The following is a 13,002-nucleotide window of genomic DNA, read 5'->3' as shown; positions in this document are numbered from 1 at the left end:
GGACCAAAAACTCAAGTCTACAAAAGCTCATGCTACCAACTTATTTGTTGGAGGCAGTTAGTTTACACATTGTAAACCACTTAGGGAGTGCTTAAGTGCACTGATAAGCTGTATAGAAATGTACTTGCTGTTGCTATTGCTAACTCTGGAGGTCCCGTACCAGAGGGGTGAAGGGGGTTTAATACCGCTGTTTGTTTTTTTACTTAAGTGCTTGGTGAGAACCTTGCCATCTTGTGAGACAACCTTTGCTTAATATTTGCAAGTTAAGCCCACTCATTGGAAAATATGTGATATCCTGTTAAAGATGCATCTACTTCCAGCTTTTGAGTTCAGTGTCTCTTCCTGGTCTCTCGCCTCTTTGCAGTCCTGCATGCAATGTTTTTGAAACCTCTACTGCAGAGTTACAGAGTGGTTGCTAACACTGCCAGTTTGGGTGGAGTTTATTCTTTTGGCCTTCCTTACTCATCCATGTATGGTGGGAAATCCATCACTTTAGGGTGGGCCCAGTGATCATGCAGCAGAGACACATGACCTCCTGTATTAAAGTGATAGGAAGGAAATGGCAGCAAGCTGGCATTCTGTACTGCAAAGGTGGGGGAGGGGAGGGAATGAATGAGGAGAAGATGAGGATCTCAAACCTCCCCAGGCAGCTATCTGCAAGACCTTAGGTAGGTCTGCCTGCTACACTGAGAGCCATCCCCATAGACCAGCCATCAGCTCCATGCCCAGTCCTTTTTATAAGACCACTCCACTTAGATGCAGAAATCTGATCAATCAGATTATGTAGAATACTGGAAGGTCATGTTTGATGCAGGAAAGGGGATCAGTACAGCAAGGTAAAACAAATACCAAACAAGCCAGGCCACATGGGAGAAATATTTGTATTTATTTTAATTTCTCATATACCGGTATGTTTTATTCATTATTCACATGGGCCTTTGGGATCTCCGTACACACTCCAGAAACATTTGGAGAAGGTCATTGCATATGTCTTACCTGACAAACCTAGAGATGTGAGAAGCGATTTATGTTTTGCGTACCAAGGAAGTGGATAAGTTCAAACTTGTGGGATGTTTATTATGATATCAAGTGACTTCATCTTTTTGTGCAGTTTGGTTCAATAGTTGACTTTGTTTCTCTTCCCTCCTCTTCTTCTCTAGGGCAAAGTGGAATATCTGGTGAAATGGAAAGGATGGCCCCCCAAGTAAGTTTCAGGGTATTTTCACAGTTTTTATAGGCATGTGTTTGTATTAAGTGTTTTTCATGTTATGCTCCAATTCCAAAAGGAGCACAGTTCTTTACTTATGCTTTCCCTTTTTTGGTTCTGCTAACTAAATTCAGCCAATAAATTCTGATTTCTTAAGTCTCTTTTAAAAAAAACAGCACCCTGATCCTTAGTGTGTCGTGGAAAGTAGCTGATTCATAAATAGGTAGAGTTCCTCAGGGAACTCTAAAGATATTTAAACACAAGTCTTTAAAAATATCACTGGTGTAACCCTGTGGAAGTTATTGTTATAGCCTTCAGGGATGAAAATAAGCTCATTGTGGTTACTCTAGGACAGAACCAGTTGAATGATAAACGGGTCTGCAAATGTTGACTTTTTCTTGTGGTCATCACCAGTCCTTTTCCCGGAGTCCTTTTACATGTGCTTGGGGCAGTTAGGATCCTTTTTTGTTTATTAGGATCCTTTTCCATTTATGTGGGATTCAGCATGGAGAGAACACCTGTAACAACTGATCAGAAACCATAGTGGAAAGGAAACCTTTTGTGATCTTGGTGGTGTTCACCAATGAGCTAGCAGTACTTGCCCCCAGCAGGCTGCTGAGTGGATTTATTGGTGCCTCACAATAAACCTTCAGTGTGGCATTGGAAGATACTTGGCTGCAGGATGCTTCCCCTGCCTTTTTGCTTGGGTTCCCATGGCTGAGCAGAGACTCAAACCCTGGCCTCCAGAGTCATAGTCGAATGCTCAAATCACTATGCCATGCTGGCTTTCATTTGTACCTATCTTGTATTCCTTAAACAGCTTTAAGACTGCTGCCTAGTCTTTGTAGCCACTGAATACCTCCCCAGAGGTAACTGCATTTCAGTAGGGGAAATTGTTCCCTGCTTTGCAGTGTGCATCAGCATGAAAGATTAATATGGCCGTAAAATCATTACAATGTATTTATTCTGTTTGTGTAGAGAGAACATGTTCTTCTTAATCCCTGCAAATTGACGTCCTTTTCTGTCCACATGGGTGAAATTGTGAATATAGTAATATCTTGAGTATTAAAATACAAGAAAGAAGAAGGGGCTAAGTCCAAGTTAATGTTGAATGCAGAAGGGGCTGTAGCAGAGCTTGGAAAAGTTGTTTATCTGGGACTTCTACTCAGAATCTCTCAGCCAGCTTGGTTTGGACTTAATGATTCTAGATTGATGCGTATTACATCAATTACTACATTGTGAAATAATGGAATCTTTCCATGTGTAGAGAGGCCTTCCTGCTCATTACTGAATGGGCTCCAGACTTCTTTCTCTGTAAATAAACTATATGTACTGGCTTCTTGCAGGTTCACCCTGTTTATGTTCATGTTGTTGTGTGCCTTGAAGATGTTTCCAACTTAAGGCAAACGTACTTCAGGATTTTCTTGGCAAAATTTGTTCAGAAAATGTTTGCCTGTGTCTTCTGTGGCTGAAGGTGTGCGACTTGCTTCCAGGGCTGCGCAGGGATTTGAATACTGTTTTCCAGAGTCATAGTCCAGTGCTCAAGCCACTACACCACACTGACTCATGGTTATGTCCATATATACATTGTACTCCTTCCTGATCCAGGAAGGGAAAAGGAGATATTTTGACTATACATTCTGTTTGTTAATATCAACAATGTGTACTGCTTACAGTTACACACTTCCTGTGAGATGGCTGCAGAATAAATTGTGTTCTGATCTTTTCATTGTACAAGACCAAACACAAACCACAAAAGGCCTCTGACTAACTTAGTCTCAAACCACAAAAACACACACAGGTGTATGATACAATCAAGCTATATGTGACTATTTATATACACTGCGCCCTTGCCTTATGTGGGGTATCCGTTCTGCCCCCCTGCGTAAGACAAATAGCGTGTATGCTCGAGTCTCATTGGATATAACGGGGCTCGTCCACAGTGCGTGCACCATGGGTGCCCGCATCATTGTTAGTCCCGTCATGCAGCTTTCAACATGAGCTGAAAGCTGCATAACAGGCACCTGTGTATGACGCGGCTGCACTGTGTATATGTGATCAAGGAATTTGAAAGATATTTTTGGCTCTATATGTATCTATATGTACAGTCACCCCTTCTTTTTCACAGGGGATCCATTCCAGACCCTCTTGCAAAAATGGAGTTTCACTTATATTGAAGCCCAATTGGCTTGAATATAGGCGCGCAGCCACAGGAGCGCACAGGCATGCGCCCCATTGTTTCCCCCTCCATTTGTCCCTTGCACAAAAGTGAGGGACGCGATTTTCAAAACCGCAAGAATGGAGGGAGGACTGTATTCTGATACATGTGGAACCAAATTTATCTTGCAAGTTTCTTGATTATACGTGTACATAAATAATCATATATAGCATAATTGTATCATACACCTCTGTGTCTGTTTTTGTGGTTTGGGCCTGATCTTTTCAATGATTGTATATTAAGGAGAGAGGACTATACTCATGCTTCTTGTCCTTTAATTCTTTTTCACTGCCTTTCCAGAAATGTAGTGGCATTTACAATTTTAATACCCAATAAAAGTAAGGGTTTTGCTTCCCCCTCTAATTTCCAGTAACAAACTATCTTTGCTCTTTAGTATCTATTTTGCTCTATGTTTTTCACTCTCTCATTTCCTACTCCCCCCCCCCCTTGTGTAAGCAAATCCTAAAATAAGGACATGACTTCTTCCTGGGACTGAAGGGAAACACAAAGCTTGTTAAGATATATCACAATAAATTCAGATTCATATTAAAGGCTGCTGTTGTTTTTCAAACAACCTTCACTCTGATGACCACAGAAATTGGACCTTTCTTACCACTATTATAATTTTTTTTCTGCCAGTGGCTTCTGGACTATCATGTGTACAAGAAAAAAAATGTATAGCATTTTCCATCTCAGAATCCTTGCATTCGCAGACATTGCTGTTCCTCTATCCTCAATCTCTGTTTCTGTTCATTATCTCAGTACATGCATATATGTGTCTTAGCTCCTTACTAAATATTCCTTCCATCCCCCCTCCACTGTATACTTTGTTTCTGCCAGTGGCTTCTGGACTATCTGCAAGCAAAACTGTGTAGCATTTTTCATCTCAGAATCCTTGCATTCTGAAATATTGCTGTTCTTCCACCCTCAATCTCTGTTTCTGTTCCTTATCTGTGTATAAGTGTATATGTGTCCTAGATTAATATTGAAATCTATTACTTGAACTGGATTATTCATATTGAAATCTATTACACTAGCACCAATCATGGTGTAGTGGTTTGAGTGCTGGACTATAACCCTGGGGGCCATGGTTTGAGTCCCCGCTCGGCCATGAAACCCACTGGGTGATTTGGGCAAGTCACACCCTCTCAGCCTCAGGGGATTGCAATGACAAACCTCCTGTGAATAAATTTTGCCAAGAAAACCCCATGCTAAAAACCCTTAGGGTCACCATAAATTGGAAATGACTTAAAGGCCCACAACAACAACACATCTTTGTAAGTGATCCTTCTCATTCCCCCCATGCACTTTTCTTCACTGTGACCTGAAGAAGAAGGAAAAAAGACAAGCCATCCTGATTCAAGAACTGCTTTTCCTCCTCGCCCCCAGTCTTTTCCCTTGCCTCCATGCCATCTATGTGCCTTCTTCCACACCAAAAAATAAACCCTCCCTGCTTGTTCCTTCTAGCTATTGGAGCTGGCAGACAGGGTTCTGGCTCTGAGTCAGCTGCAAGCTTGTTTACAACTTGGATCTGAAGTAAAGAGAGGGAGGAGGGAAAGAGGAAAGTGGCCACGTGACTTGCATTTTCCAGAATGCGTGGTCTGCAGTTCTGCTGCAGTCTTGCCTCTGTGTTTGTGTGGCAGACGGACAGCACTGTTTTTCTATATGCAGTGTTTTTTTCACTGCAGTTGAACCAGAAGCTGAACTGCAGAGGAATGGGCAACACCCATAGGGAGTCTTCATCTTTTCTGAAATGCTAACAAATTCCTGATCTTCCTTCCTCCTGTCAGTCATTCTCCCCCAGAAATCCTTAGCCTCCCTTTCATTCCCTGCTTTCAGACAGATGCTGAAATTCTCCCCATACCAGGGTGACAGCAGACATAAAGCCTCTTTTGCCCAAATGATGTTTTTCAGTTTAGCTGGCATGAAGAGACTGGATGTGGAGTAGGGATGGGGAGGAAAAGGTTGACTAATAATGGAAACTGAATAAGAAGTGATGAAAATGAAGCTGGAGATTATTTATAACTCTGCCCTTCCCCTGAGAGCAGGATGTGAAAGACATCGTCTGAAGTAAATATATTGGCTTATTTAACATAACGCTTCATTCCCTAAGCTTCAGGGCAGGTAAAAATACTTTTCTGCTTTAGCTTGTCTTCGAGGCAGGTGTATGAACCAAAATGTTGTTATTTTCCATTTCACTTAATTTCTGACCCAACTCAAGACTGAGCAATGGATTTACCTTGAAATGTTTAATATCCTGCCTTTCAAGCTGGGAAAAATCCATCCAGGAGGACACTAGTTTGCCTAAGAAGGTTTCTCAGTGAATCCATCCCTAAAGTTTCAGCCTAGACCCTTTGAGGCTGCATTCACATTGCAGAAATAATCCAGTTTGACACCACTTTAACTGCTATGGTTCCTGGGATTTGCAGTTTGTTGTGACACCAGAACGCTCTGACAGCAGGCTAAGTGTCTCATAAAAGTACAAATCCCAGATTTCCATAGCATTGGACCATGGCAGTTAAAGTGGTATCAAACTTATTTCTGCAGTGAAGATGCCACCTGAGTCCCAGTTCCCTAATACCTGATCTGCACTGTTTTATATGTGCATTTTGTAATCTACCCATTTAATATGTTATCAGAGATTATTTTTTTAAGAGTTCTAGACCAAGGCTACCAAAAGATCTTGGGTTTTTTTGAGTACTCAGGGATACCTAACTGCATATACAGTGGATCCTTGTTATACGCTGGGGTTTGGTTCCAAGATCCCCCGTGTATAACAAAATCCATGTATGCTCAAGTCCCATTAAGTATAATGACATAGCAAAATGGTGTCCCTAATAAAAAATGGAACATCAAGGTAAATTTATACTTTTTTGGAACATTTTCAAACCGTGTATGCTTAAATCCGTGTATAAAAAATCCGTGTATAAGAAGGGCCGACTGTATAAAATCCAAACTGTGCAACTCCCTCCAAATGCATATGGTATCCTTTATAACTAGGGTTGCCTGGTGTCCTTTATTATAAGGGATGCCCCCTGTTTGAGGGCTGGAAAGTTTTTCTTTTTATATACACTGAACAAGATGCTTAAAAATCCAGTATTTGGGGGTGTGGGCCCCGGTATTTTGGGGTGTGGGCCCTCCATAAAGTATCAAGTAATTTGTGAACATGGACAGTATAATATTACTTTTACAAAGAAACACATGGCTAAGGAAAATGAAACCAGTACTTTCATTTAGTATAAAAGTAGATCTGAAACTTGTTAATAGCTACTTTCTGAATGTCAACCCAGTATGCCATTAATTTCAACCATCCCTTATTGTCATTTTGAAAAAACTGGCAACACTGTCTCATGTGGATTGTTCTGTTGCTAATAGCAGGCCTCAGGGTGGGAGGGTATGCAAAAGAGGATTACTGTCTGCTTGATTAGTGCTCATTGTCTGCTGGGAAACCCCTAACCCTGGGAGATTTCTCATTTGCATCTGTTGAGTCTTCATCTTGCTATTTTTCAGGACTGGTTGCCAAACCTTGTTTACTTTAAGGGTTTCCTCTTTCCTGTTGAAATTGTCCAGGTGTTTGTGGATTTCAATGGCTTCCTTTTGCATCCTTACATGGTAGTGGTTGGCATGGTCCAGAATTTCAGTGTTTTCAAACAGTATTTTCCATTCCACTCCAACCCATAGTGAGTGCTATTGGATGCCCCACATATGACTTGACCAAGTTTCTGTCCACACAATTACAAACCCATGTAGGACAGACACCCCCCCCCCAACTACATCAAGGACTCAGCTCACTTCATAGGAAAAATCAATAACCTTGAACTAAAACCTGGAGACATATTAATCAGCTTTGATGTGGTCTCCCTGTTCACCAAAGTCCCCATAATGGATACCATGACACTCATCTGACAGATTTTTCCAGAAGCATCACAGCCCTGTTCGAACATTGCTTCACCACAAATGCCTGGACAATTTCAACAGGAAAGAGGAAACCCTTAAAGTAAACAAGGTTTGACTACCAGTCCTGAAAAATAGCAAGATGAAGACTCAGCAAATGCAAATGAGAAATCTCCCAGGGTCAGGGGTTTCCTAGCAGACAATGAGCACTAATCAAGCAGACAGTAATCCTCTTTTGCATACCCTCCCACCCTGAGGCCTGCCATTAGCAACAAACAATACACATGCAAATCACTCCTCCTTTCCCACGTCACACAGTATATACATACCCAATTCCTTTCCAGGCAAGCATTCTCTGAAGATGCCAGCCACAGATGCTGGTGAAACTTCAGGAAGAAACTTTTCTAGAACATGACCACATAGCCTGAAAAACCCACAAAAACCTATGGATGCCGGCCATGAAAGCCTTTGACTTCACAGTGCTATGACTCCATTTTTCCAATAGAAGTTGTTCCTTCTTTCTTGACCTATCTGAGGTTAGGATATATATCAAAATTAGCTTTCTGCCCCATGATTCTGCTTAGATTATTCTCAGATTCCTTTTGTACTTCTTTCTGCTATACAAAATATGGTGGGTAGTCCAATACAGCAGATTTTATCTAAAACAGGGAAAAAGTTACAAAACTCTTTGGTAAGGATGGTCCATCTTTTTGACCATCACCTGCTAAAATTGTATTTTTCTAAAGGGCTTTTAGGTTGTGAAATAATGATTCTGTTCGATGTTCCTGCTTGATTATTTTGTGGTGATGTACTGTTTGTATCTGCTGGCTGTTCTTATGTACTGGCTTTTATGTGGTTTTATTATATATTATGTGCAAGTCACTGTTGGATACATAGTGGATGTAAAGGCAGGATAAAAATACTTCTGCATACCTCATGTTCAGAGCTCACAGTTTGTGGAACTAAAAAAAGAAATCTTAATGTGTCATGCTTCACAGCTCTAAAGTTGTTAACCACGTTGACAAGAAAAACTCTAGTATCTTTAAATCTTAGCTGTCTAGTTTTTCAATCTGCCTTTAGTGCAGGAGTGGCTCTAAAGCTATTTTTCTGGCCACCAAGAATCACAATGTTGTTTCATTTAGACCTTTAATGTTTAAATTCAAAATGCCTCCATTCTTTCTAGGTTCCCACCCCCCCCCCCCCCCCGAAAATTTGAGTAAGTTTGGAAAGAACAGAAGGAATGCAGTTTTTAGTGTTCAGTTGTTTCCATCTGATGAAGGGGCAGTTGCTAAAATGTTGGCAATGCTTGCAAAAGTCTTCTTTATCAAAAGCTCTTCTGATGGTCTCTAATATTTTCTGTTAGATACAGCACATGGGAGCCAGAGGATCACATTCTTGACCCTCGCCTGGTGATGGCTTATGAAGAGAAGTAAGAATATTTCCTCTTTCTTTTGGGGAGAGCAATCCAAGCTTGTCTTGCATTTCCATAAAAAATCTGTCAGGGAGAGGCTACTAACAGCAATTTCTCCTGCCCAGATGGGACAAGGAGAATTGGTAATTATGCTACTTATGCTGCAGAAGTCCTTGCATATCAGCAGGGATGGGGAACTGGTGGCTTTCTAAATGTTAGACTCCCATTGTTCTTCATCATTGGCCTTTTTGGTTGGAGATGATGGGAGTGTCACTCCAACAATAAGTGAAAGACCACACATACTGCACCTCTTCATTATATCTTAATTACATAAGGGTTTCCCAGTGTATACATTTTTACAGTACAGGTATGGTACTTCACATAACAGAAGAAGAAATTACCCTATTTCTGGCTGCTGAGACACTAAGACCCAAGATACATTTTACTAGAGAAATGTGTGGTACTACCCTTTGCGAAGGGGCCAGTCTATGCAACTGCTGGATAGATATAAGGATACATCTAAGTCAACATTCTCCACATGTCTTCTGCTAATGGACAGAGGTTAGCTGTGAAAACTATCCAAATATTTTTGGACTCCAGCTCCCATCATATCCAGCCAACAAGGCTAGGGATTTTGGGTTTTTAATGAACTCTCCTTAGAAATCAAAAGACTGAGACTGTCTTACTTTGGACATATCATGAGAAGACATGATTCACTGGAAGAGACGGTAATGTTTGGTAAGGTAGAAAGCAGTAGGAAAAGAGAAAGACCACATTGCAGATGGATAGACTCAATGAAGGAAGCCATGAGCCTGAGTCTGCAAGACCTGAACCGGGCTGTTGATGATAGGGTGATTTGGAGATCTCTCATTCATAGGATTACCATAAATCAGCAACAAATAATCTCTGTTAAGTGTTGCTAGATTAAGTTGTCAAGAACAGAAATACCTTTAACTACCAACCTGAGTCAGGTAAAACCCTTTTCACCCTGACTCATATTCACACATGCATGAGTGTTATGAAATGTGTAAATAACACCAGTGGGGGGGGGGGGGGGAACCTTGCTGGTATTTGTCCTGTGTTAACAGATTAACTGCAAAGTCTCTTCTGTCTCCTCAGGGAAGAGAGAGAGCGTGCCTCAGGTTACAGAAAGAGGGGCCCCAAACCCAAGCGCCTGTTGCTGCAGGTAATATGCTGGATTATGCTGTCCATTACTAAGTTCCATTACTAATGTAATACAGTACTTCTTCCATATTTAGGATATCAGATATTGCAGTGCTGCAATTCCCACCAGCTATAAACAACATGGCCAATCTTAGGCTTTGCTCAGGAGTGACTGGAACTGTAGTTTATATATACTTAGAGGTCCAGGGCTGAAAAAGGCAGCTGTAGTTCATCCCCTCCCCACATAGAAAATATTAAGTACAGTGGACCCTTGTTATACGCTGGGGTTTGGTTCCAAGATCCCCCGTGTATAACAAAATCCGTGTATGCTCAAGTCCCATTAAATATAATGACATAGCAAAATGGTGTCCCTTATAAAAAATGGAAAATCAAAGTAAATTTATACTTTTTTGGAACATTTTCAAACCGTGTATGCTTGAATCCGTGTATAAGAAGGGCCGACTGTACAGTGCTCCCTTGCCTTATGCAGGGGATCCATTCCAGACCCCTCCACGTAAGGCAAATAGAGTATATGCTCGAACCCCATTGAAAATAATGGGGCTCATGCATGACATGCGTGGTGCAGGTGCCATTGCAATCCTGTTGGTGCAGTTTTCAGCGTAAGCTGAAAGCTGCATAAAAGGTGCCCATGTATGACGCGGGCACACTGTAAAAGCTAGCTTTCAGATTTGAAATTTGGATTAAAGTTTTTGTTAAAAAGATGCCTCACTCACAGCCATACATTCAGAGGAGCGATTAAATGTTGGGCTCATTTAATTGGTGCCTTACAAAGAGTTTCAAGAATTCCTATACGGTAATGTATAAAAATTCATCTTCTGTATTGAACAAAAACACACACCAAATCCTTTTAGAATGAGGGTGAGGAACATGCGATCATCCAGATGTTGAGTTACTGTTCCCATCCTGCCTCACTGTTCATCAAGCTGTCGGAGGATGGAAAGTGGAGGGCTGCAGGTTCCTCACCCCTGCTTTAGAGACGTGGTTCTTGACATTTGATCCTTCATATATGTTTTGGACTTCAAGTCACAGAAGCCCTGCTCAGCACAGCCAATGGACAGGAATTCTGAGGGCTAAATTCCCAAATAGCTGAGAGATCAAAGGCTGAGAATGAACTGCTTTAGAGGATGTTACAGTCTATCCTGTCAGTGACTTATGCATGCATAAGTCCCTTTTTTAGGATAGGACACAGAAGGTTATTCACTTGCCCTTGCCTTCTATCCTAAAACCTTCCACATCAGGCCTCAAGAGGGGGGCTCCATCTGGCTGCTCCTTCCTCTTGGGGGGAAGGAAAAAATGGGTGCACTCCCTCCCCCAAGATGAGGCCACCTGCTTCTCTTTGGTCTGAATTAACTCTCTCCTTTCCCCACCTGTATCCAAGAGTAGCAGAGGCTTTCCTTGGGCTTGGCAGCAAGCTGCTGGAAAATGAAAGGATGTGGAGCTATGTGCCCATGGGGATCTTGGCCTATGAGAGACTGCAGATGTCTTTGTAAACCCAAGCACATTACAAAGTGGTTACACTCAGAGTGCTTTTCTTTGTTTGCAGAGGCTGTATAGCATGGACCTGAGGAGCACCCACAAAGGGAAAGAGAAACTCTGCTTCTCTCTGTCACGGAGGTTTGGAGGGGGAGGAAACAATCTAGCAGGGAGTAAAGGAGGGCAGACAGAGCTGCCTGAGAAAAGTGGGGGTGCAGTCCTGCCTTTCCCACTTCGAAAGCAGAGCAAGAACCAGAAATACCTGCGACTTTCACGGAAGAAGTTCACCCGCATGTCAAGCCTGGAGAATCGGAACCGTCGGCGGGAGTTCTTCCTGAAGGAACCAGTGACATTGGAGGACAGGCAGACTCCCAGTGACTGGGATGAGGCCACTCAGCCTGCCAGCAAAGAGGGTAAGGCTGGATCACATCTTCAGCTTTTCTGCACCCATCTCTGATTGCTTCCTGGACACATTAGGTCTGCCTCCTTGACTGCTGCGTTCTCAATATGTAGTTTTGGGGCTAGCCATTTGGCTGCTGCCAGAACACCCTACCTAGATGCCTTTTGCAGGTTGACTTAAAGCAATTGCTGGAGGCTAGGGGCCCACATTACCTTCCACACACACACACACTTTGGAAAGCAACACCCCTGCCACACACTCCTATAAAAACCATTTTTGTCCAAAATGCCTGCATATACACTGGGGGCATTTTTGGCATGTTTTTGGGAGGCAGGGTTGGATCACTTAGGCCTTTTTAAAAATAAATGACCTGGAAGTCACTTCCTGTTTTGTTTTGTTTTTAAAAAGGCCTACCCTAGGCCCAGACCTAGGGGGACCCAGAAATGCAGCAAAAATGCATCCTATGTCTCTTAAACAATATTTGGGTGAAACATTGTTTTTAAAGTTTTTAATTTAATTTCTGGGCAGAACTAAGTGGCACTGAGGCCTCATGTGGCCCATGAGCTGCACTGAAAGGGTTGTTACAGATTTAGTGCTCTGTGAGAGGTGTTCACCCTGAATCTCAACACCAGCCAGCTATATTTTGTATGGGGCTGGTTGCCTGTGCCACTTGTTAAAAGACACAATGAAAAAATATCCTCCCAAACAATGATGGTAGATTTAGATTTCAGCAGTAAGAAGCATCTCTTTCCTGAAACATTTCATGTTGTACTCCTGTCCTATTCGCATTTAAGGATCCTTAAGGGCTACTTGGTATGCTTCTTACCTGGATTCCATCTGATGGGGGATTATTTGTAATGGGAGAACCACTTGTTAAAGCTGTTAGCTTTACAAGGGTGGTGAAAGTGCAGCTCTTGGGTTGCATAGGGCCAACCCACTGTGTATACTCCCCAAATCCCTGAAGCACCTGGATTGGGGAAGGGATAGACCAAACTGCTACAGAATGGTGAAAAACCTGAAAAAGTGAAAAAAATGACTGTTTTGCAGCTGAAAACTAAACTGGAAATGACTCTGTCAAATTAGTTTAAAAGTTACTCTGTCCCCCACCCCTCCAAAAGATTTAGGAATTATAGCTGAAGACACCAATGATGAGAAACTAGGGATATCTTGCAGAGAACTGTCTGCAACTGCCTTTTCCAACTCAGGAGCCTCCA

General features: G+C 42.1%; 1 protein-coding gene across 2 annotated transcripts in view; it reads left to right on the top strand.

Annotated features, from left to right (window-relative positions):
* Positions 1-13,002, top strand: part of CBX7 (chromobox 7) — a 32,681-nt gene that overhangs the window by 4,388 nt on the left and 15,291 nt on the right. For both annotated transcript variants that reach the window (XR_016281521.1, XM_089528217.1), the window contains exons 2-5: positions 1,161-1,204; positions 8,683-8,748; positions 9,850-9,916; positions 11,459-11,801. Coding sequence is in view for 1 of the 2 variants with exons in the window: in XM_089528217.1 (XP_089384343.1) it covers positions 1,161-1,204; positions 8,683-8,748; positions 9,850-9,916; positions 11,459-11,801 (520 nt within the window). In the remaining variant the exon portion in view is untranslated. The remainder of the gene's footprint in view (positions 1-1,160; positions 1,205-8,682; positions 8,749-9,849; positions 9,917-11,458; positions 11,802-13,002) is intronic.

The sequence above is a fragment of the Sceloporus occidentalis genome, unplaced genomic scaffold, assembly GCF_023333645.1.
Source record: "Sceloporus occidentalis isolate IW3139 unplaced genomic scaffold, rSceOcc1.0.p SCAF_5, whole genome shotgun sequence".
Classification (NCBI taxonomy): domain Eukaryota; kingdom Metazoa; phylum Chordata; class Lepidosauria; order Squamata; family Phrynosomatidae; genus Sceloporus; species Sceloporus occidentalis.
The sequence above is the reverse complement of the archived record's forward strand: the minus strand, read 5'-3'. Positions and strand labels throughout refer to the sequence as shown.